Raw genomic sequence first — 26,471 nt, forward strand, 5'->3', positions numbered from 1 at the left:
AGCCCTATACAATGAAAAAAAAATATTGTGCATTATGGCACCTCCACAGCTTGGTGCATAATTGGTGTAGCCTGTGTTATCCACTGCTAACACTAATATTTCTTTTATATCTCATCTATGCATATATCCAAAAATATTTTTGAATTAATAAGTATAAATATTTGTTTGAATATTTTCTTATAAATAAATCAAGATTCGACCCTGGTCTTGCCTTTGTGGAAAAAAAATAAAAAAAGGGGTATAGATGTGCATAGTTAAACATTTAAATAGTACTATGTGTAGATGTATGTCTTGTGTACTCAAAGGAAGGGCATGATAGGGTATTTATTTCATGGAGTTTAAAAACAATCACACAAGAAATTCTTATTTTTAGACCCTAAGAGCAAGCTTGTCCTATGAGATGTATCTCAATCATGAAAAAATGATATGCAAGGAATTGAGATATATTCAAAACCTTCGACTTGGTGCTCTTACTACATAATGGTGCCTCCCACACGAACCTATAATTCTCATTTAAAAGAAATTTGCACGCTTTTAGAATAGAGTTCCTAGAAATATTATATTTTCTATATGATAATGTTTAATACATCCTATCTATTTTACTAGTGTACGAAGAGCCAAAATATACTGAGATGAGCATTCAAAGAACATTTGATACTCATAGTTTCATCTTCCAATAGATTAATCAGAGTATTGTGAGCATTCCAATGGGTCATATTGAGTTCAGATATCACGTTTAAAGGCTATTAGATTGAAATATTGTATCAAGTTCTCAATTTTTTGATACAAGATGCGCTTTTTGAACAAAAAATCACAATTGAAGTTTTCTCCAGCGAAAACATTGAGAAATTCTAATCCAATTCTTTGTTTTCATCTTCCCACAATAAGAAGCATGTTTATGCTCTAACAAGCTATTGCAAAGATATTATCCACTAGATTGAAATATACTATGACAAGTATTATGAAACATTAGGAAAAAATTATACCATCAAGGGGGCCCTATAAGGATTTTGACTTCCTCTCTCTTGTCCAAAACGGGTGCACGGTGAAGTTTATACAAATGAAATCAAAACTTGTCGGGCCTTTTGGAATTAGAATGCACTCATTGAGATCCATTGATATATAGCATGACATCACATTCGTCATCTTCTAGAAGATTCCATTTTTAGATGTGACAACTCTATCTTATAAATGGAATATCCTCCACATTTCAACTTTAGTGGGGAGGGCATAAATTTTATAAATCAACTTTAAATTTGTCAGAGTTTGTGGATTTAGAACCTGCTTTCTAAGATCTTTCCAATGGTATGTTGGTTCATGGGGTTTTGACAAATCCGTCTTCACCGGATTGCCCGCTTTGAACAATAGAAACAAAGTCAAACATCGTTATAGGGCCCCATTGAGAGTCCAAATTTTCCCTAAGCATTGTTTGGTGTATTGTTTCTCCATATCAATCCATGGCTATGTTGATTGCGTCAAATATAGGAAGGTATCACATAATAATAGACACTAACAAGTCTTAATATTAGTAAAATTAGTGGTTTCATTCTTTATATTGTAGTAAAACTCTTTCTTAAGATGCAAACATCATTTCAAGTTTTTTACGTTTTGTGCTACTACATACTACTGGGTCCAAATTCGGAACTCCCATTAACTAATTGGGAAGATTTCCTTTTTCTTAGATCGAAAAGATGAGGTCTCTCCATTGCCCATGGTTCCTGCACCCAGCCCCTTGCACAAACCACCCCCCTTGCGATCGCCGTCACTGGACTCTGCTCCCCGCCTTCCCCTACCATCGCCATGGCATAATTCCCATGGGCTCTGTTAGGCAGCGAGCTCTCTTTCTCTCTCACGTCCCCAGCATGCTCTAGTCTCTGACCTGCAGACAGAGAGAACCATCTTCCAATATGATGCTCCCCCTGCACCATCTCCCTCCACCTTCTCGCCCCGACCCCTTTGGCATTATCTGCACTGCGTTGAGTGTCTGCGCTGCGAGCTTAGACAGTAGCATCCCACACCCTCCTCCCGCTATCCCCTGGTGCGCGTCCCTTTAGGAACTGAGCCCAAGCAGTTTTGTAAGAGCCGTGGCCAATGCAGGAGATGCATTGCGGCGCTGCTACCTCTCTTTAACAACCAAGCTTGCGCACCTGCTGGTGGAGCGCATGCACACAAACGAGAGAGAGAGAGAGAGAGAGAGAGAGAGAGAGAGAGAGAGATTCTACACCTTGTGTGTCTGCTCCACGCCGATCATCCTTTCTTGCACGCACATCATCGACTCGCACATCGAATCACATCCTCGACTGCCTCTCATCAAGGGTAACACAGACAATGGCAATAATCAATGTCCCTGTCTTGCTATCGATCCAAACGACCATCAACAAAAAAAAATATCTCCCTCTGTCTGTGCCTTCCCACGAGTCACAATGTTAAAAATTATTTTCTTCTTTCTCTTTTGTCCGCCCTCTCTCTCTCTCCTCCACGTGTCGCCTCCTCTTGTTTTTCCTCAAAGCCATAGCAGTAGCATCTATCGAGATACCCTTTAATGCAACCCAAAACCAAAATTGGTTGGGCCTACTAGAATTAATGTAATGCTTGAAGATGTCTCTTAACTTTTTATCACATTTTCTTTATGCCAATATTCTATTCTATTTGTGAAGGATTTATAATGTGTCAAAGGTTTGAGTACCAATTTGGAAGGTTTTTGTAGAATTTTCAACCCTACTCATGTTGAAACCAATGTATACTAAGATGCGTGACAGTTTTGTAGATCAATGCGTTTTTGCAATTTTCATTTGGTGTTCTTTTTTGCCTCACATTACAAATATGTACACTAATGAAATTAAACACACACTAAAAGCATCTTTGTTTTGTTCTCAATCTTCACTTAGTTCTATTGAATTCATTGTATAACATTACAACATGATCTATACAAAATAATAAAATGAACATGTTTCCACAGAAGCTCCTGTCTTAGGATTCCTTTTAGTTGAATGATACAAAATAAAGAAAATTTGCGTTGTAAACTGTTGTTGGTATATTGTTGAATCTTGCTTCGCACGAGGACTTATTGCCCTTCATGATCTGTTTGTGGTGTGGTCTATGTCTACATTGTATCCAATCACAGTGGACGGTTGAATACTATCACATGGGAGGAGCTAGTTCCAATGGTTTTAGACCAAGAGGAGCAGTTCCTAAAGGGGAAGAAGTCAGGCTCTGAAGCCTTGGCTGGTTCCAACAACAACAACAACAACAACAAGAAGCAGAAGGGTAAAAAGAAAAGCACCAACACCAAAGACAAGAAGAGTGACGTCGAGCGTGACACCTTGAAGGCGGAGCGGCATTGCAATAATTGTGGTGAGAAAGGACATTATTGGAGGAAGTGTCGAAAGCGAGTTGGAGAAGCTTCGACCTCCTTGGCCGTAGTAGTAAAGTCACCAGCCTTTGTTCATTTGGAGATTCTCCCTTCGACGGACTCTCCGAGGACATCGGAGGCATTGGTGACCCATTCTCCTCGAGATAGTCATGATTGGATTCTTGACAGTGGTGCCTCACGGCACATGACACCTACTGCTCTGTCACTTTTGAAAGAATTTGTACCAACTCACCATTGAATCTTTCATTTAAGCCATTACCTTAGGGATAATAAGAAGTGGTATGCTGGTGCCTAATCTTCATCTTCGTGCATAAAAAGTCTAGCAGTTTTGCTCTAAATCCTGGCCCCTTATCCAAAAGTAGCTCGAGTGGCACCCCAAACTTGCAACATATTTCATCGTACACAAATTTTTTCACATCCTTTGCAGTGATTTGTTTTACTATAAGACCCATCTTCTCACCGCATGAGTGTGTTATGACACATATTTGGGCTCCACCATCAACATAACCTTGTCCTAGAAAATTTTTTTTGTGCCACTTTGTACTTTGTGATGATTTTGTGGTGCTCAAATATTGCGGGTTTGTGAAAACGTTTTAACTTTGAATGGCTTCTGCCCCCCCCCCCCCCCCCCCCCCCCCCCCCCCCCCCCCCCCCCCCCCCTCTCTCTCTCTCTCGTGTGCGCGCGCACGTGATAATACTAGTGGTGGTGGTGATGATGGTAGTGGTAGTAGTCATAGTAATGGTAGCAATTATAGACGTGTTAGTGATAGTAGTGGTACTAGTGCTAGTGGTGGTAGTGAAAGTAAGCAAAGTAGTCATCATTGTAGTAAAAAAGGTAATGGTGGTAGTAGCAATAGAAGTTATAGTAGTAGTAGCAGTAGTGGTGGTAGCAATAGTTAAGATAATTGAAGCAAGACACTACAACCATTGAATTTTCCTACAATAAATTTAAGCCATTGGCACTTTTAGGCTCTTTATCAAATCATAGTATTAACACGTATGTGAAGTTTGTGTCCTTGGCTTTGCATGTAGTAATTACAAGGTTGTTTGTTTCTGATTCCTGCCTAATCTTCATCGTAGGTTTTACATTACTTGGCTTTACACATTATATCATTTTTATGTGACTTTGAAAAAACACATGAACGCATATACTCAAGGTATATTAATAAGGTGATTCACAAATAAACTTTGGGAACTCCTATGTCTCTTTCTACACACACACACACACACACACACACACACACACACACATTTCTCTCCATTCCACTCATTTGAGATTTGTTTCACTTGTCATGAAATTTCAATGTGTGCATCAACTCATGTCATGACAAAGTACCCAACTAGTGCTTGGTTCGTATTCACCTTTTAAATATAGTCAGCCATTAAAGCTTTGAAAATCAATTGCCATCAAAGGAGGAAATATTGACATGGAATCATATGCATCCACAAACACTATAAAAATAGGCTTAATAAAAGCAAGTAAACCCCATTGCACATTATTTACCTCAATTCAAGTTCTATACAGGGAAAGGGCAAGCAATAAACATTGGCATATTGATAAATCTTTGCCTTGGATCATTGCAATGATCACAAATTCAAATGCATATGTAGATGCTCAAGATGTGTTGCATAATCGCAAGTCAAACAGACATACAAGATGTGTAGTGTTTTACCAAGACAACATACAAGGTTAAAGTTCTTAAATTGGCCTTATCTATGTCTGCATGATGGAGAATTACACATATAGAAGGTCCATGACAAAAATGTCAACTATGACATATTCTCTGAGTTTTGTTGCTCACATGGTCAATGTGGGTCACAAATGCAATCTTAAATATTGACTATGTACATCTCTTGTAATATTTGTGTTGAATTCAACTTCCAATGATGATGAAGCTAACTATCAGAAATGCTTTAACATGTTGGCATGAGATGCTTCGACCAATTAACAAAGAGCATGAAATGTATCTTGATGTTTCAACAATTTTAATGCTTGAATCTACATCATCTACAGCAAGGCACGCACCACATAGCTTCAAGATCATGTCATGCCACATGATCAAACATCCCCCCATAAGCCTCTTTAATAAAGCCCCAGCTCCAATCATGTTCAAGATCTCTCTTTTTTGTGTGTGAAGACAAGCAAACAAATCTACTTCACTACCATTTCAAGCAAGCGATGTGCTCATGTGGCGTCAACCCCTCTTGTAAAAGTTGGAGCTCCATGCCTAAAAAGTGGTTAATCATGGTTTTCATAACAAAGAAGAAAAGCGCATCCTTGGTCTTTTTTTACAAACCCTATCCAAGTGAAGAAATTAGAACCAATCCCCTATTTGTCACCCAAAATATTTTATAGAGAGCACATAATTTAGTTCTATAATCTGTAGTACATGTAGCAAAATATAATTTGAGCAAGTTAACATAAATTATGACATATTTGTGAAATAGGCATTGGAATTGGCTATCATAAACAAAGTTAAGGGAAGGCTTTTGTGGGACACAATGATAAAGTGACCTCAATCAAATAATTTGACTTACTTTCCTTGCTTCAAATAACCCTTTTCAAGTAGGCAAGGCACCATGTCTTCACAAATTTTTCGGAACGTGTCAAATTGGTAAGTGAAACCCAACTCCCTAAGCTTTGTTGTGTTGAGTTTGTAAAAAGCTTTTGCCATGACGTCAATGGTAGAGACATCCCTACACATAGCCATATCTATAAATAACTGAGCAAAGATTTCTATTATTATTTGTCTTGTTGCATGGAAAATGTCAAAAATGCTTAAAGCATGAAATTTATTGTGTGATGGCATCAACAACATTACAATTTTGGTGGTGGGAGTTCGAATGTCTGCAGCAGAGGAATGGTCTCACGATGAACCTCCCAAAAGGTAGCATCACATGCCGAGCAAAGATAACGACCTTTTGTTCGCATGTCCTCCATCAGTAAAATATGAGCCCGTACACAATCATCCACATGTACATAGGACATATATTCAACAATGGGAACTGGCACATCTACAAAGTGATGGAACTAAAATTATTCAAAAGCATCAAACAATTGAAGCATTTTCTTGGTTGCCACCAAAATTGAGGCCCATCGTTCGGAGTGCAACAAGAAGAAATTCTGTTATGGTTATTACACTAAGCTTATTAAGAACTAAGCATGGATGTGTAAGGAATGTCCAACAGAAAATATCTTTTTTTTTAAATTTGCCCATTATTGGTTGGGGAGATTTACCTGCCGTCATGGCACTCAAATAAACTGAAAGACTCCCAGGAAGGGATGGAGTAGTAAAAGGCCCACCCACGAGTGAAGGCAAAATAGAAACAAGATCCAAGCCTTTCTCTTCCGCAAACTGAAATGCAGCTCTCTCTGACATGGTTTTTGCAACCATATAACCCTACATAAGAAGAAAAAGTTATCTACCAACACAACTTGTTTGCTACCAACACAACTTGTCATCCATATCCGTGGACTTTAGAGCCTATTATATGCCGACCGATGACAAAGTATTTTGAGAAAAATGGCACTATTTTCAGTCAATATGATTTTTAAAAATGGACTCATACAAAATACCGTACAAATAATACACAACATTCTTCCAAATAGAATTAGCCCTTGAAGAAAAAAAGATCCTTATTAATACTGATGGTGTATTTTGTAGTCATTCTTGTTTTCAAAACATGGCCAAGCATTATGCTAAGTCCCATAAGTTCACATATTTTCGTGTGCTCACAAACTTTGGGTCATTTCAAGCTGAATCATGCTATATATACACGTATGTTGTCTAAATAATGATTAAAATAATAAAGTTTAACATTTTACCAGACTAAAAGTAAGAGATTTTGTACATTACCAACTCTGCATTCAGAGGAACTTTTGATTTATCATTTTATGTCTAATTTTTAACAGGGACACAAATGGGGCATCCCTTACATGGCTCACCTGACAAAAAGCCATGTTTAGGGTAAATTATTTTTTTGATTGTGTTTTGGCATAAAACTTGATTACAAGATATAAGTTCAATTGATGAAGTGCATTTTTGTGGCTTTATCTTTTAGAAGCACTTTGGATCATGACTTCCATTACAATATTAACTTCTCTAGAAGAAATTTTGAAAAGCCAGAAAAATCCTCCCTACCAACACATCAAATTATTAGTGATTTGATTGTGGCCATAGTGGGTATTAAAACTAGGTTTTGGTGCAAGATTTTGTTTTATGGAATGTCAACTTTTGCTAAAAGGGAAGTATAAACATGTGAAATGTAATTTTGTTACAAAGTCATGCAGTTCAGTAAAAATTTTGGGAAAAATTCTGTCAAATTCTACTAAAATTTTCAGCTTAAAATTTATTGGGAATCTCTTCTCAAAGAAAATTCTTTGGATTCTTTGGGAAAAACGTTGGAGAAGACACAAGACATTAGAGTGTCCGAGTACATTAATATAGAATTGCAAGAGTGGCTAATGTTTCTTTGTTTCTATCTAGAACGCATACTCAAACCTTACACCCTATTTTATCTTACTTAGGAAAATATCCACATCTTGTGTAGATGATCAAACTTGTTATCAACTCCCATATACTGGCAAATATAAATCAAAATTTTATTACTTTGCAAAAAGTTAGTCATCAAAATCAGATGCTCTGTAGAACTTCACGTTAGAATGTATCAAATGGAACAAGGCTTTTGAGAAACATGAAAACTTTGTTGGTGATTGATTCCACCCGAAATTTAAGTAACCCCTTCAAAGTGGCACGTTCACACTCAAAAGACTCATCAATGGCTTCTACTTAAATGATTGAAATAGTATTGCATGGAATCTGCCACTCCTTTACTAAAAAATTTAAGCAAGCAACAATAACTACCTTTCTACTCAAAGAATTGAGTTGCAATTCAACTCACCCAAAAAGACATCTTTTTCTCCAAGCAATAGTCCACAGAAGTCCAGAAGGTCTCATCCACGTCCAAGGGTGCATTACCATCATGTGGCACCTATGAACAAAGTCAATTCAATAAGACTGTAGCGTGGATAATGTGTCGTGCTCTCTACAGTGTGGGTGCCCCTCAGTGCAATGTGCGTGACAATCTCACTCAAACAAATGGAAACTCTCTCAAACAGAATGAAACACAGAAACGATGGATAACAACAGAGACACAACAGTGGACCAGAACATGTGGACTCGACTAGCTCAAAGAACCATGTACAGACTCTAGCATGGCAGCACACTCAGCTCCAGCCCAGGACTCATAGTACAAATGGGGTGTCGAGGCTCAGATGTGCAGGGATGGTGACGCAGTGCTCTGTGTAAGACTCACTCTAGACGACTACGTACAAGATAATAATAATGACTCAACGGCTACTACTCATATATACAATCATAAAGAGCCACCAACGGCTCATAAATGTCAGCCAACTAAGTGTGACCTGGCCACATGTCCACTAGGCCACCATCCGTATCCCTGCCACGTGTCACTGCCCAGAGTGTCCGTCCAGTGTGAACAGACCAGACCAACTGTACTAACTGTAACTGTGTCCTGTAGCAGTGACACTGTAGCCTCCTACAGGTTGCCCGCCACAAGACTGGTCACCGTTTCGGTGAGCCAAACACTGAATGAAACTGCAAAAGTAACTATATGTACAATGAAAGGTGGGGCAAGAGCACAGTCCTGTCACCCAAGGGAAAGTGTCGTCGCCACTGCTGCCCCAGAAGTATCCGGATCAGGAGGCGCCATCAGATCGATTGTGTAATGATGCGGTTGCTGGACTGTGCTCTGCATAACCTGGCTTCCTGTGGTTTGAGCAGCCATCTATTGCACAACGGATGGAAGCACCTACCCTGAAGTGAACTCGGGACGCCTAGTAAATAAACCATGGCGGTGTGCACCAGCAACACCGTCATAGCAAGGAACACTCTGGCTCTGCATGGGTGGCATCTGGACTTGAGACCCCTGCTGAGTAAAGTACTGGAACTGGGGCTGTGGGTAGTGTCCCATGAACTGCTGAGAGGGCTGAGAGGGACCAGCTGGGTAGTGTTCCATGAACTGCTGAGAGGGTTGAGAGGGACCAGCTGGGTAGTGTTCCATGAACTGCTGAGAGGGCTGAGAGGGACCTGCTGGATTTGCAAAGCCTGCTGGATTCTGGACCTGTATCCCTGGCCCAGTCCATCCATATCCCACAGGAGCTTGGGTAGGCCTGTTACCATACATAAGCATTTCTTGAAATCCCTGCACCTGTGCTTTTAGGTCATCAATAATCCTTGACTTTATCTTCAATGCTTGCTGTAGTGCAAAAATCATTGCATCTCGATCTACGATGGCACTCTCTGCAACTCGCAGAGATCCCTCCATAGCTGCGTATGTGGCAGAGTGACGCTGGTGCGTTGCAGCTAGCTGCTCTGCGCCTAGCTCGATGGTGGCAATAACAGCTCTGGAGTCCTGAAGTAACTTCTCTGAAAGCTGAAACAGAGAAGTGGAGTCGGCCATACCTGAAGATCCCTCACATGCATGTGATGCTGAAGGGCGCACATGTGGCACAGCCGGCGAGCTAGAAGTAGGTACAGCAGGTGTAGTAGGTGCCTCTAAGATTGTTGTTGTAGGTGGAGAGAAAGATATGTTGACCGGTGTATGAGTGAAGATGGGAGAAGAAGGAAGAGGATCCTGTATGGGTGAAGTGACCATCCTGTGTTGAGGAGCGGCAGTAGACACTGGCGCCGGCACAGCAGAACCAGGGGTAGAAGTAGACGTGTGACGCTGAAAATGTACCCTAGTCTACTGGCTCTCAGAAACTGGCAAGGAGAGTAGAGACTTCACTGTATCCTTCACCACTTTCACCTTGATCTTTTTTTTCTTGGTGACTGTGGGGTCAACCTGCATGCTCACGGTTTTCCTTTTCCCTTTCGAGGTTCCTTGCTCCTCATCCACTTCATTTGGGTTGATAGGTATGTTTATGACCCATGCCAAGAGAGGTGCCGCAAAACATTTAAAACTTAACTGCACAGACTGCACTTGGGCCCGAATGCACTTGGGCCCGAAATCTTTTAGCCCTAGTCTGCAAAGAGCTGAAGAGAATCTGGTGGAATCCACAAGGGATAGAGTGGATTAAACAGTATAGCCCGTCGCAGTGTGAGAATGTAGTGAGAAGATCAGTTTTTTCCTTGTCTTCTTTGGCATCTTGAGCCAGAAAGTAATACCTGAAGATTGCGAGAAGCCGTCTGTTTCGCTCATAATCCAGGTGATCCGAACTCAATAGCTCTTGACATGCTTGAATTGTCGCATCCTTGGACAGCAAAGAGAAAGTGCAAGTAGTAGACTTCACAGCTGGAAAGTTGGTCATACCCATGGCATGGCCAAGCCTTGTAGCTGTTAGCTTGTGGCCTCGGACCTTTGGAAAGTCTTTCAACGGTTGATGTATCAGCTCTACTGGAACCGTATCAGGTAAATCTACATCAGCCAATGCTGTGAGGCCCAGAGTTCGTAGCTGAGCTGTAGAAAGCACCTCACTGAGAGATGGTCGAGGTTGCTGCATATGAAAATTTAATGAGAATGCTGTGCGATTTTTTGAAGAAGCAGGCCTCTTGATTTCATGAGTGATGATTGGCTGCTTTTCTTTCTTCTGAGCCACTTTTGAATGTTCCTCCTGATCACTGGAAGCACCTGACTCGGAATTTACATCTGAATCATCAGATGCTGCTGAGTCTGCTTTGTAGCTCTCATCACTTGGGTCACTGGAGGTAAAGTCATCTATGCCATGGCTGCTGCTTGCAGATACCTCCTTTGCTTCGCTCTCTGATTCTACAACCAGAGCTTTCCTCTTCTTCAACTCTACCTTTCTCTTGCTGCTTCCTTCTGGCTGTTTCTCCTGTTGCTTGCTACCTCCTGCCATGGTGAGGTCGGATGGATGACAAACAATGAGCAGTTGAGTAGACCAAGTGATGGAAAAGCACCACGATTAGACAGATGCAGACCAAGGCGGAGTATAGAAACGATTTGGGATTTGGCTAGGCAGCCTCTGGACAGAAGGGAAGCTGGTGCGATTTCTTGTGGGGCTGGGCGAGAGGATACGATTGAGGATTGGGTATAGGGGCGAATCAAGAGGTAATAGGCGAAGAAGTTAGGGCTGAGGCGAGTAAGTTAGGGTAGGGGCGAATTCAAAGCTTTGGGTAGGGGCGAATCCAATAGCAGAGGAGGGGAACTGGGTAGGGGCGAGAGTAGGTGGGTAGAGGGTAGGGGCGAGGGTTCGAGGGTAGGGGCGAGAGGGGGTGCTGAGAGGGTAGGGGCGAGAGTAGAGGGTAGGGGAGAGGGTTAGAAGGTAGGGGCGAGAGTAGAGGGTAGGGGAGAGGGTTAGAGGGTAGGGGCGAGAGTTAGAGGGTAGGGGCGAGAGTGGGAGGGTAGAGGGTAGGGGCGAAAGTGGGAGGGTAGAGGGTAGGGGCGAGGGAAGTAAGTTAGGTAGGGGCGAGTTAGATGGGTATGCTAGGCAGGGTGGGCTGAGGCGAGTTTTACTAGGCAAAAGTGGGTGGAGGCGAGGGACGTACATCTTAGGTATAGAACTCTCTCAGAGAGTTAGAGAGTTAGCCAAGAGAACTCAAAAAGCATATGCTTCTATAGATTTAAGGAGTTTTACTTAAAAATCAGCCCAATAGAAAGTGAACTTAGTGAAAGTGAATGTTCCTACTCAAAACAGAGCTGATAATATTCCAAAATAACAGCCTTATCAAAGAAAAGAGTGGAGATGGGATTGCCTCTTTTGAAGAACTCCACAGGGAAGAGAGAGACTGATACAAAGAAGCAAAGATTCTGAGAGTGGAGATGAGACAGCTGGATAACCGTGGATTGGAAAGAGTGGAGATGTTCCTGAGATAAAATAAATCAAAAGACACGCTGAATCGTGAGGCAAAATCAAGTGACTTGTTGAATGAAATGAGAGCAGATCCGAGATCCTTACTGGGAGTACAGTCGAGATGAGAAAAAGGAAATTAGAAGATCAAAGAGAGGATTGATTTTTGCTTACAACTTAGATGGGATGGAGAAGACTCGGTGATAGGGAAAATAGTAGAAAACGGAAATCATAAAGAGGAACAATAATAAGGCTACTGATGTAGGGATAATACCACCATATTCAGTGAAGTATACCATCACCAGGGCCAGTGATGATGGCAAGTCAGCTCTAGTGATGGTAAATCTTGAGTCTGGATCCATTTACCAGTGGTAGGGAGACACCTTCAAGAGTGACTAACTGGACTGCCCCCTGTGGTAAAATCTCTTCAACCACGAAGGGCCCTTGCCAAGCTGGAACCAGCTTCTTTGCTTTTTTCAAATATTTTCCCTGATAGAGTAGCACCAGTGTGCCTTGTGTTATTTTCGGTTTTTTGAGGTGGCGATCATGCCACGCTTTGCGACGAAGTTGCTCCGCTTGCAGAGCATGTGAAGCTAAACGGCGGCTTTCATCCAATAAGGTGAGACGGGATATAGAAGCAGATTCCATGCCCAAATTTGCACGCAGACTGCCCACCCTAGGGGATCCGGAGTTGAACTCAAATGGAGCTATGGCTTCCAAGCCGAAAGCGAGTTGAAAAGGCGTGTGATTCGTTGTTGCTTTGAAAGATGTGCGGTATGCCCAAAGAGTGCCGTGCACAGCCTGAGCCCACGATGCTGGATGGAGATGACATGCTTTCCGTAGGAGGGCGATGAGAACCTTGTTGGTGCTCTCGGCCTGCCCATTGGCTCTAGGGTAATAAGAGCACGACTTGCAATGAAAAATCTTGTAATTGGCCAGCAAAGTTGAGATCATGTCATTGACAAAATGACTGCCCTTATCACTGGTGATCTCTAAGGGACATCCAAATCTGCATAAAATATTTTCATATAAAAATTTGGCTACTGTATTGCCAGTGCAATCTACTGTCGCCACTACCTCTGCCCACTTTGTTGCATAGTGTGTAGCCACTAGCAGATATTTGCGATTACCTGGTTGAGCCGGGGGATATATTGGACCCACAAAGTCCAAGCCCCATCTCTCAAAAGGTAGCCACGCTATCGAGACCTGCAGAGGACGGTTGGATTGCTTACTTGGCTTCGGCCCACAGCGCTGGCACACATCACAAACCTTAGAATATGCTATTGCATCCTTAAAAACGTAGGGCCACCATAGACCACTCTGTAGAATCTTCTGGGCGGTGATGTGACCAGGGTAATGGCCACCAGTGGGACCATTGTGGGCATCCTCCAGAATATGCTCCACCTCATGTGGCGAGACACAACACTTCAGCACACCATCTGGTCCCGATTTGTAGAGCTGGCCCCCAATCAGAGTGAAAGGCTTGGATTTCAACAGCAATCTCCTCTTCTGCAGTGGAGATGCCTTCTCTGGCTACAGGCCAGTAGAGAGAAAATGTAAGACCTCGCCGTACCATTCCGGTGTTGTATCAATTTTAAAAAGACTGCTATCTAGAAAGTCGTCCGCAATCCCGGTAGCTTCTTCACCTGTGTGAATGCGAGAGAGGTGGTCAGCCATTACATGCTTACCACGACGGAGTACCACTTCAAAATCAAACTCTTGGAATAGGAGGAGCCATCACCATACTCGACCTGCGACCTGTGGCTTATTAAGCAGATAGCGCAAGGCATGGTGATCAGTAATAATTGTGAAGTGGACCCCTAGCAAATAGTGACGAAATTTTTGTAGAGCATACACTATAGCCAAACCTTCCCTCTCTGTGGTGCTATAGTTGCGCTCTGCTTTGGTGAGCAGGCGACTTGCATAATGTACACGGCGATCCAAGTTGAACTCTTTGCTAGGCTGAGTCAGCACAACACCCACAACCAGCAGACTGGCATCTGTATGCACATGAAAAGGTAGGGCCCAATCCGGGGCAACTAGAATAGGCGCTTCAGTGAGGCGTTTTTTGAGGTATGCAAATGCTTCGGCCTCAGGTGTTGACCACTGGAAGGGAACAGCAGCACTGGTGAGCCGGGTCAATGGTTGAGCCACCTGTGCATACATACGTATAAACCTGCGATGATAGCCGGTGTGGCCCACAAAGCTCTGAACACCTTTGGGATTTATGGGAGGAGGTAACTTCAAGATGGCCACTTTCTTCTCTGGGTCAGGTGCTAAACCTTGAGCAGACACCACATGGCCCAACAGTGTGCCTTGGGTGACCAAAAAAGGACACTTGTTCGGATTGAGCTTCAAACGTGCCTCTCTGCACCTAAGGAAGATTGCAGAGAGCTGAGCAAGATGCTCCTTTAGATTTTCTACTAGGGTCGAACATTGAGCACCCGAGAAGGTGGAAAAGTCGTCCATGAATATGCGAAGGTGATCAGTAAGCAGAGGACAAAGATGAGATATACTATGCGATTGAAAGAAGGCGGTGCATTTTTAAGCCCAAAAGACATTCTAGTGTAGATGAAAATACCCCAGGGAGTCACAAAAGCTGTTCTGACTTGGTCGTCAAGATGTATTCCTAACTGATTGTAGCCGTTGAACCCGTCCATAAAACTATACAGTACATGGCCAGTGACATCTTCGAGGACTCTCTCAGTGAAAGGGGTCGGAAATGCATCCGGGATTGTGACCTTATTCAGAGCTCGGTAGTCGACGCAAACTCGAATTTTGTTGGACTGCTTCTTTGGGGCAATAACCATAGGGGACAACCATTCTGAATGCTCTACTGGTACAATAATACCTGCTTCTTGCATTTTTTCCAACTCGATTTTGACTGCTTCTTCATACTTGGGATTCAGTTTGTAAGCCCGTCCTCTGACCGGCTTAGCCCCCTCAACCAAAGGAATTGTGTGGACTCCTAGCTCTGCTGGGATTCCTTCCAAATCGTGGTAAGACCAGGCAAACACATCCTTGAAAGAGCGCATAAAAGAGATTACCAGGTCGAGTAGAGCAGGGTGATCCCATAACCAAGCGGCTAACAAGATGGGCTGATGGTTGTCAGGGCCGCCTAGGTTGACCTCTCTGACTGGGTCGGGCGGTGCCGTGGGCGAGGCTGCGTCAGGGAGAGAAGACCGTGCTGCCTCTGTGAGCTTCTGGACATTATGAGATGGCGTCTGATCAATGTTGAAATCAGCATACTCTTCCTTCAACCATCCTGATGGAAGCTCTACGAATGGTAAATCCTCACATACCTCAAAGTGCTTCGGCATGGGTGGAGAGTCAGATGGAGTAGAGGCTAAGGAAGGAGCTGAGGTGTTGGCCATTTCTTGCAAGGGAGACTTTTTCCCCCTTCTATGGTGGGTTATAGGCTCACCCAGCCCGACGGTTTCCACCAAGGGACCCTCTGAAGGATGGTCACCAGAGACCGGTCCACTTGGTTCTGGCGCACTTGGCTGACTGGGATTACTGGCTTTAGGTGTAGCTTCAGGTGTAGGATCAGGAGGAGAGGGTGAATTTGTTGGCAAAGGTTGAAGAGAGACTACATAGCATGGCATTGAAGAGGTAGCTTCTAACCACTGCAGTAAGTCTTCATCGGATCCATCAGGAGGGACCGGCTGCTCCAAGTCAGGATTGGACTCTACTGACAAAGAGCTATGCTGAAGGACCGGATCCATACCTCCTTCGAGACGAATTTGTTGCATTGGACAGCCAGGAGTATGTATCCACATCGCGTCGTTTCCCCAGTCGTGAAGTGCTTTCGTATGTCGCAACCATGGCCTACCAATCAGCAAGAGATAACCTCCCTCTACCTGGGGAAAATTAACTACCACAAAATCCAAGTTGAAAGTGAAATCTTGTACCTTCCGAGGCACCTTGTCGACTATGCCCACTGGGTAGACTGTTCTCTGATCGGCCAATGTAACAGTGAAAGGAGCAGGTCGGGTAGGCTTTAGACCTAAGGCCATCATAGTGAATTCGGGCATCAAATTGATTCCAGATCCACCATCAACGATGACACCGGATAGCTGGTGCCCAAGAATAGATACAGTGAGACGAGGACTTTTATAATCGGTGAGAGGAGCAGTTGGATAGGAAATCAAATAAGACTCTGAGGGCTATACAGGGAGGTGCCCGCCACTAGGCCCAGCCCCCGGGTACAGAGACTGAATGACTGACAGGGTGTCACTTTTGAGTGTTGCGTTGAGCCTTAGCATGTCGTATAGTGACACCTGCTGAAAAGTATTTTTCAAGATGGCTTCTGTTGTGGGCTTGGCGCCTTCGAACTGGGCTCCCTTTGGGACCTTAATCTGTTCCAAGTCCGCCACTGCTTCCAAGAAGGCTCCATCAATGTCACATAACAGGGAAGTTGGTTTACCTTGAGCAATTTTGAAGGACTCGTCCTTTGGGTCAAATAGACCAGCTTGAGGACGTGGGGACTGGCGAGGTGGACTTGTGGGCAGACTGAGACCAAGAGCTGCTCTTTGTGCCCGAGTAAGGACACCAGCAGACTCCTCCACTTGCACTAGCTTAACCACATGAGTAGCAGGTGATGGTTGAGGCACGGTGTTCACAGTAATCAAGTTTATCTTCGGGAAGGTGAATTCTTGCTGGTTTTGAGTCGAGCTTGAAGACGTGGATGCCCTTTGCGTGGGACAATCCTTACTGTAGTGATCCTTCTAATCAGGGCAATGACGACAAGGAGGGGACCCCTCAGGTAAAGGACACTTGCTCTGATAATGCCCATATTCTCCGCATCTGTAGCAGAGTATGGGCCAATTGGAAGGACGAAACGGGGGACGAGGTGGTTGCTGCATGGAGTTGGAGGCTGAAGTGTAGAAGCTCTGAGGGGTTGAGGTGGCATTAGCATTATAAAAACTTTGAGTCGGGAAAGTACTTGACATACCTTGGACAACAGGGGTATTGAGCAAAGGTGGCATGTAGTTGGGATGGCCGTAGTGGGAAACCATGCTGGATGCTGGTGCTAACCCCTGTTGGAGAGTAGGACCAAGACTTTGCTGTATTTTGTGCAATCCCTTTATATAGTAGCAATCCTTATCTTCATGGCCCGATTTTTCGCAGAAGTGGCAATAAGAGCGTCTGGAGGGTGTCCTAGAGAGCAGCATGAACTACACCATACCATAGCCTTAGTCTCCTTCTGAGACCTCAGCTCTTCTAACTCTCTTTTAAGTTGATCATAAGCCTCTTGATGTGGAGGCTTCTCCAGTCTGAGAGAGAAGGATCTCTCTTCGTGAAGGGCCCGCTGTAACTTTAGGGCTTCCAATTCCCTTCCTAAAGAAGTCAAGGGGTCTGATGGACTGTCCACGAGTACAGGGGCAATATCTAACTGAGGAGAGTCAGTGCATTGCCTTCTTGCTCCCTCTATTCTAGTAGCAGTAGCAACAAAGTCCTCCAGATTGGCTTCACGACAGAGACTTTCTCTGAGATTTTGTTGAGAAGTCTTAGGCAGAGCCTTCTCTACCCACTTCTTCACCATGAATTCCCCTGGTTGTTGAGGCAGCTTAGCGACCAGGGACTTTGTTCTGGTCATAAGCTCTGCAAATGTCTAATTGGGCCGGAGCAACAGGTTGGCCAACTCATCTAGAATCTTCTCTTGATAATCCCCTGGTCGGAAAGCTTCACAGAACTGCTGTCTTAACATGGTCCAAGTAGTAAAGTGGTTTTCAGCAAACTGACTGTACCATTTATCTGCAAGACCATCCAAGGTGGACGGGAAGAGCACCAGGTATGCGTCTTCTCTGTTGAGCCCACGACCTCTGCAAAGAGAGACAAACATCCGAGCATGGTCGTCTGCATCTTCTGCGGAGAGACCTTTAAAGGTAGGGAACTTGATGTTCACCTTTGCCAGAACACTTGTGAGCTCCTCCATGGCCTCTTGCTCCAGAGTCTGTTGCTCACTAGCTTGCTGTAACAAAATGGGGGAGAGCCTTACCGGAGAAGGTGACCTGGAGGATGTAGAACCGGTCGAAGGAATGGAGGTAGCCGTATGAGTAGGTATGGGTGATGGGGTTAATATGCTTCTACTGGGCACCAAGGGTTGACGCCGTCTGTGGTAGTACTTCAGAGGACTCAGTAGTGCACTTTGACGCTCCAAAGACCTCCTTGTATGTGTCATGCAGTAACCGCCAACCCCACCAAGCTTTGGGCAAGAAGACCTTCACTTGGGCAAGACAACTTTCATTTGGTTGAACATTGGTCTAGACTCTACTAGACCAGGGCGAGTGACTAGACCACCTGGCCTGGACCAGGACGAGGAAGGACTAGACCAGGACAAGGACTGGGTGGACCAAGGCGAGAGAGGACCAGACCAACAAGGCGAGAGACTAGATGAAACCGGCCTGTTCAATCCAAAAAGGACGGTAGACTTTACTTTAAACCTTGATTTAGCTTTCACCCATTATTAGTCGTCTATTTTACCTGTACTTTCAAGACACATCAAAGGGGAGAGGGATACAGGCTGCTAGATTGCACCTGTATGAGTGGACAGACACCAGATTGGCCCCTAACTTAGGCGCCCCTTTCGGTATTTCTTTATTATTCAAAAGAGGGAATAAACGCTGTGGTTCCTACAAGCTGCCCCGCACAAACTCGGCTGAATTTCCACTGTTCCAGCCCGATTTCGGCAACATAACTGTACTAGAACCCTTCACGGTCAGTATTCCCACGCATTGACTGACTTTCCCGACGCATACGGGCACTTTGCAAAACCTGGCGAGAATCTGCAGCACGCTGAATTCTCTGTTTTCAGCCCTGAAAATGCGCCAGATCGCCTGTACAGCGGTCCCCTTGCGTCCCCGAACCTCCTGGGGGTATTAGGGTCCGTTTAGGGCCAAAACCCTAAACCTGCAAAAATACACAGCAGGCTGTAATTCACTGTTTCGGGCTCCGTTTCGCGTGCCGGTCGCATCCCTAGCAAGTCCTCGAGCTCCCGCACCTGTAGGGCTACTTGCCCTTTGAATCGGACGAGATTTCTGGCGTGAAACCTCTCCGAATTCACCTGTACCTGCGGGGGGATTAGCCGCTAGCTAATCCAGTACCTGTGCAAGAGGCTCTTGCCTCGGCAATCGCGCATGAACCCACACAACTGTACATTGGTCAAATGAAGAGCCCACTAGAGGGGCATAACATACTGCCAAAGGGGAGAGAGAGGGCAGTGCGTAGCGTGCAGGGCATCACTCCTGGCACCGCACTGTGCATAAGAGGGAAAGCAAGCACTCCATAGCTCTTAACCTGTGACAAATCTGAAAATGAGGCCTTCTTCCCTTCAAATTCAGCGCCACTTCTTGTTGCATAAGGCAAGTGCACCAGAAGGTGCCACTTGGCACTTTTACAAGCATTTTCCCGTTTCGGGGTTGCCGCCTAAAAATATCCCAACCGGTTGCCCAGTTGACTTCACGGCAGAGTAAGAAAATGTTCCCTTTGTCATTCCGGAGGTAATGACGTCAACACATTTTCAGGTCCCAAAATAGCAGTTCCCTAAATTTTAGGAGATGCTGCCATTGTATCTTTCTAGGTCATCCGACCCTCTTTGTACACTGCGGCCACATCCAGAACTGAAATGTAGCCTCTGTAGCAAAGGATTCCACTTTGGCTAGTCAATGACCCCACTTGGCTAACCATAGTCCTTGTCCAACCTTAGTGCTCTCTTGCCCTCAGGCCTGGACTCCCTCTGGACAATTCCACACTAGCTATGCAATGCAGGGCAGTTAGATTTCCCGAGGGGTGTTTCCAAAAAGTGAAAGTAAATAGATAATAAGAAAGAAATCAACAAAAAGGATAGATAGTAGTCACACGCTGGTGACATACCCCCCTCTTGAAATCTCAAACGTCCTCGTTTGCATCTATGTCGTACATGCTTACTGTCAACACTGATGTATTCAACACCTGTCGACACATATACGACACATACATGCTCATTGTTAACCTTGGTGTATTCAACACCTCGTCGACTCATGTATTGCCTGCGTGTGAACCCTGTCCCAATGACATAGTGGTAGCTTCGCACTCTGCCATTGTTTTGAGTCACTAACTTTCCAATGACAAAATGGTAGCTGCACATTTTGCCACTGTCTTATAGTACACGTTGGATCCCGTAACACTTTCGAGCATACCCAAACCGACAGTTTAAGAATGCAGTTACACATGTACTCCTGAATAGAAGCAATCATTGTATCCTTGACAAACTGACAAGAAATACTCACTTCTATAGCACTAACCAAACTTTTGGACATTCCATAAGAGCAATTGCTAAACTGACAATCTGTACAGCTCTAACATTCATGTAACAGGTATTTGATTTGAGCTCACTTTAAATACCATGTACATCATTTGTTTCAGAAGCCATTGTCACACTGACAATGCATGTAGCTTTGAAACTCAAGGGGTCAAGGTAGGTTGCAAAGCGAAGGCTTCCAGGTAAAGTGATAACACAGTTGGTGACTCTGCAAGTTCACCTTCTTCCATCCACTTAGCATCCATTGGTGGATAGTTTCTGAACTTTACCAAGTAACGCCTAGCAACCTTGCCTTTCACTTTCCTTTCTTTGTGTGCCAAAATCTGTTCAGGGACCAAGATCTCGTCAAGTTCCTCGACTTCCGGCTGATCTTCAGCTGGCATATCTTCTGGCACATCACCCACATAGGGTCTGAGAAGACTCACATGAAACGCATTGTGAATCTTCCAACTGTCAGGCAATTTCAGCCTATATGCAACATCACTGATTATGTCGCACACTTGAAAAGGCCCATAGTAACGCATGCTGAGCTTTGGAAACACTCTTTCCTTGCCCTTCATCTTCTTTAACCTTGCCTTTTCAAAGCGTAAAAGCACCCAATCACCAAGTGAATATACCACTTCACGACGGTGACGATCAGCTGCTTTCTTTTGCTTTGCCTGAGTCCTTTCTAAGGCCACTTTGACCTTCTTGTACATTTCATCCATGTCCTGAACATACTTATCTGCTTCAAATATCTTGTCCTTTGTATGCAGTATGGGAGGAACTTTCTTGCCACCTTCAACTATCTCAAAAGGTGCCTTGCCAGTTGATGAATGCACTGTATTATTGTATGCATACTCCACCAATGGCAAATACTGCTCCCACTTTCCTTTATGCTCTGACACATAGCACTTCAGCAGATCTAGGACAGTAGAATTTGCCTCTTCTGACTGCCCATCTGTTTGAGGATGAAATGACGAAGAGAATTTGAGCGTGGTACCCATATTCTCAAACAAGCCTTTCCAGAACAAACTAGTCATGCGTGGATCACGGTCGCTAATAATCGACTGTGGCATGCCATGATACTTGAAAATATTGCTCATAAACAAGCGTGCCATCTGATCTGGCTTTATCTTCTTCCTGACAGGAATAAAATGAGCCTGTTTGCTGAATCTACAAATAATGGTCCAAATACCATCATTTCCTGTCTGCGTTCTTGGAAGATCAAAGATAAAATCCATAGCAATACTTTCCCATGGTTTATCTGGAATAGGTAGTGGTTGCAATAACCCTGGTGCCTTTTGCCTGTCAAACTTGACCTTTTGGCATATTAGGCATTCTCGCACAAAGGCATCCACATCCCTTCTCAATGTAGGCCAACAGAAGAATGTCTCAACCGCTTTAACTGTAGCATCGATACCACGATGCCCTGCATACGGTGGGACATGACTCTCTTCCATAACTTTGCGTCGCAATGGCTTTGTGACACACAATCTGCCATGCATCATCATGAACCCGTCTTTAAGAAGATAGTGTTCATGACGTTGTCCATCCATTAGTTGCTCGAAGACCCTTGCAAAATCTTCATCATTTGCATACTGTTCTCTCATATCATCAAGTTCATGATGATAAGGAATCGACACAGCTGAAATTTGTGGCTTCCTTGACAAGGCATCAGCCACAACGTTCTTCTTGCCTTCCACATGCACAATCTGAAAATGGAACATGGACAAGATATTTGCCCATCGCATATGCTTCTCAGATAACTTTGTCTGTGTCAAGAAGTATCGCAAGGTCTGATGGTCCGTTTGGACAACAAAGTCTGCACCTAGCAGGTAGTGTTTCCAACTTAAGAGCGCATGAATCACAGCCAGTAACTCTTTCTCATAGACCTGCATGGTCATCTCTGGCCCTTGCAAAATTCTGCTCTCATAGGCTACTACCCTGCCATCTTGCATTAGCACAGCACCAATGCTACTACCGCAGGCATCACACTGGACCACAAATGACTTCCTAAGATCTGGCAACACAATGACTGGATCCGAAGTCATCTTTTCCTTTAAGAGATTAAAAGCTGAAATCTCTTTTTGTGTCCATCTAAAGGTGACTGCCTTCTTTTGAAGAGCATGTAAAGGTGAAGCAATCTCAGCGAAATTTCGGATAAACCTTCTGTAATAGGAGCATAGTCCCAAGAAGCTTCGGACATCATGCACCGTCTTCAAATTTGGCCATGACTTGATCGCTTCAACTTTTGCAGGATCCATTCTGACACCATCCTTTGAGACAATGTGTCCCAGAAAGTGAATCTCTTCCAGAAAAAACTCACTTTTCTTTGCATTGATGAGCAACCTATGACTGCGTAGCTCTTTGAACACAATGGCCAAGTGATGCCTATGCTCCTCTTCATTCTTTGAGTAGACTATTATGTCATCAAAGAATGTACCAACAAACTGCTGGTGTGGACGGAAAATTCTGTCCATCATCCTATTGAACGTAGCAGGAGCATTTGTGAGACCAAAGGGCATCACTAAAAATTCGTAAAGGCCAAACGTTGTTCTAAAAGCAGTCTTGTGCACATCCTCTGATCTAATGCGGATCTGATGGTACCCACTCTTTAGATCTATCCTGCTAAACATAGCTGCTCCTTCTAATTTGTCCATAATATCATCAATTCTAGGTATAGGGAACCTATTCTTGATGGTATTCTTGTTCAGTGCACGGTAGTCGATGCACATACGCCATGAGCCATCCTTTTTTTGCACTAACAATACTGGAGAACAAAATGGAGATGAACTGGGCTGAATCAGCCCCTTTTCTAACAGCTCCTGTACTTGGCCCATTATCTCTTTCTGCTGAGCCGCACTAACCCTGTACGGAGGCTTATTTGGTGGGCTACAGCCTGGCACCAAATCTATCGCATGGTCCTCGGGTCTCTCTGGCGGTAATTGAGACGGTAATGAATCGGAAAAACAGTCACTATACTGTTGTAAAAACATTGACCTTTCTTTATCTAGCACAGATAAATTTGATTCATCACAATCTGACACTTCACGTGCAAAAACCAAGTACGCAGAAAGATGCTTTTTCATTACAGAAGTAATAGCAGAAGCTGATACAGTAGGAATAGACTCCCCTTTAAGCTTTACATCCAGAATATGAGTCTTTCCCCTGCTCTGTACAGTGATCTTTTTGTTGTAGGCATCCATGATTCCCTGTACACGAAACAACCAAGGAATACCTAACAACACATCACATCCGTCCAGTGGCATGATGTAAAATTCTTCAGCATCTACATAGGACTGGATATGTAGACGCAACTTTCCAATGATGGGTGTCACAGCCTCTGTATGGCCAGGACATGCCAAACCTGCCTCTGCTGTATACCCCATCTCTTCAGGTCTGATTCCCAACTTTGAAGCCAATTCTGGGGAAATAAAGTTGGCTTTGGCACCTGGATCAAAGAAGATAAGCACTGTTTGATCCCTAACCTTTCCCCATGCTCTGCAAAGCTCACTTGCATCTGAATTTGGCTTGTCGCCCACCATATCTGGCACTAGACCAGCCATGAGCTTCTTTCCCTTCCTGTCCTCCTTGTCTTCAGAATCAGCTGGCCTTTTCTTTGTAGGACAGTTGTAAGCAATGTGGCCAGGCTGCTCACATATAAAGCATTTGTTCTCTGTCCTCAGGACCTTCTTTTGCTCTTCTGACTTGTGAGGAAAACGTCTTTTCCATTTCTTCGCTGGTCCTTTTTGTGATTCAGCCGTAGCTTTGTCTTTCCCTGCGTTGGCCGACTCCTGAGTCCCTTTAGGAGCCTCATTGGGAACGTGCTTGGCTGAATTTTTCTTGCCTGATCCTGCCTTGACGCCAGTGTTAAATTCACAATCTTCTCCCTTGAGCAAACCATTGCCAGTGTTTGCTACCTCGATGAGCTGCGTCAAAGTAGTGACTTTGGTCTTTGTGCAGTATTTTCTCAATCCTTTGGGTAGGCCACAACAGTATTTTTCTATCTGTTCTGTCAATGGCACAAATCTATAGGAAGTTACTGGAAGTAGAGCTTTCCAAAACTTCCGATTGTAATCATCCAGATTTCTGCAAGTGGCAGCATTAAGCTGGTGCCATTCTGTCATGACATCTGCTTCGAAATCATCAGATAACCATGCTGCTGCAAAAATCTGCTTGAAGTAAATCCATGTGGACGGAGCTTGCCCTTGAAGCAATAAAGTTGTCCACCATTGTCCCGCATTCCCTGTCAAGAAAGTGGCTGCCTTGCGGACCTTTGAAGCCTCTGTAAAGTTTCCCCCTGCATAGGCCTTATCAAACTGCTGGAGGAATGAAAGAGCCTTCTTCCTGTCATCAAACCCTGTAAAGGTCGTGAATGACACACCTTTGCCACCTTCTTTGTATGGAGTTGGCCTCTCCAGCGGCGTTAAATTGTCATATGGAAGTGACTGAAACATGGGAACACTATTAGGGTTCATCTGTGTTCCTTGGCCGCTATTAACTTGCCCTGGAAATGCCATATTTGGCTGCTGATTTGTAATTCCAGCCATACCAAAATTTGCTTGTGGCATCCCAAATTGTCCCTGAGTGCTTTGAAACCCTGGTTGCATACCCATGACACTGTACATGGGGTTAGGCATCATCGTTTGAGCACCCGCAAACACTGTTCCTGGCGTATAAAACTGATTTCCAGGTGCATGACCAGCCATGCTCTGAAATACCGATCCACCTCCAAAATAGCCAGGATGTATTGAAGGTGGTGGGAAGACCTGTTGCATAGCCTGTAGGTTGCTTCCCTGCCCATTAGAACCAGCTATAGGCTGCTGAAAGGTGGCGGGCTGAATTGGTACAGCTTGAAAAACTGGCATCTCAGCCACCTGTTCTTGCACCTTAGGCATACGTTGTGGAGACTGCATGTTCTCCGTCAAGTGTACAGGTGTTTCCATCGACTGTGCGGTATGAATCACCTGTGCTCGAGCCTTAACAGGCTTTTGAATATGATCCAGTGACCCAACTTGCTGAGACGGAACAGGAGGTTGCAGAAAGGCTAAAAACCTCGGATTCTGCATTACTTGTGTGAACATAGCCACAGCAGTAGCCAACTGGGTCCTGAATATATCATCATCAGTCTGTGGTGGTCTTGAGGACTCACCCACTTCATGTGTCTGTTGACCCTGTGAAGAGGAAACCTCTTCAGTCACATCATCTGGTCTGTCAGCCATAATTGCAATTCCCTGTGTCTGGTCTATGATCCCCTGTGTCTTCAAGCCCAAAACTGACCAAGGCTCACTTCTATGGAAAAAAGTGATTTAATCCCGTCGATGGAACCATGAAACCGGCCTGTTCAATCCAAAAAGGGCGGTAGACTTTACTTTAAACCTTGATTTAGCTTTCACCCATTATTAGTCGTCTATTTTACCTGTACTTTCAAGACACATCAAAGGGGAGAGGGATACAGGCTGCTAGATTGCACCTGTATGAGTGGACAGACACCAGATTGGCCCCTAACTTAGGCGCCCCTTTCGGTATTTCTTTATTATTCAAAAGAGGGAATAAACGCTGTGGTTCCTACAAGCTGCCCCGCACAAACTCGGCTGAATTTCCACTGTTCCAGCCCGATTTCGGCAGCATAACTGTACTAGAACCCTTCACGGTCAGTATTCCCACGCATTGACTGACTTTCCCGACGCATACGGGCACTTTGCAAAACCTGGCGAGAATCTGCAGCACGCTGAATTCTCTGTTTTCAGCCCTGAAAATGCGCCAGATCGCCTGTACAGCGGTCCCCTTGCGTCCCCGAACCTCCTGGGGGTATTAGGGTCCGTTTAGGGCCAAAACCCTAAACCTGCAAAAATACACAGCAGGCTGTAATTCACTGTTTCGGGCTCCGTTTCGCGTGCCGGTCGCATCCCTAGCAAGTCCTCGAGCTCCCGCACCTGTAGGGCTACTTGCCCTTTGAATCGGACGAGATTTCTGGCGTG

At 44.4% G+C, this 26,471-nt stretch overlaps 1 protein-coding gene across 2 annotated transcripts in view; it reads right to left on the reverse strand.

Annotated features, from left to right (window-relative positions):
• Positions 1-5,705: 5,705 nt before the first annotated feature.
• LOC147440035 (tetraketide alpha-pyrone reductase 1-like) overlaps positions 5,706-26,471 on the reverse strand; it is a 111,564-nt gene continuing 90,798 nt past the window's right edge. Inside the window, exons 4-7 of one of the 2 annotated variants that reach the window (XM_086485729.1) lie at positions 8,276-8,365; positions 6,612-6,774; positions 6,196-6,388; positions 5,706-6,070 (exon numbers count right to left, since the gene is read on the reverse strand). In XM_086485729.1, coding sequence (XP_086341855.1) covers positions 5,908-6,070; positions 6,196-6,388; positions 6,612-6,774; positions 8,276-8,365 — 609 coding nt within the window. In that variant the 3' untranslated portion in view covers positions 5,706-5,907. The remainder of the gene's footprint in view (positions 6,071-6,195; positions 6,389-6,611; positions 6,775-8,275; positions 8,366-26,471) is intronic. The other variant, XM_086485730.1, reaches the window with a different exon arrangement.

Source organism: Adiantum capillus-veneris, chromosome 16 (genome assembly GCF_014529385.1).
Source record: "Adiantum capillus-veneris isolate H3 chromosome 16, ASM1452938v2, whole genome shotgun sequence".
Taxonomy (NCBI): Eukaryota; Viridiplantae; Streptophyta; class Polypodiopsida; order Polypodiales; family Pteridaceae; genus Adiantum; species Adiantum capillus-veneris.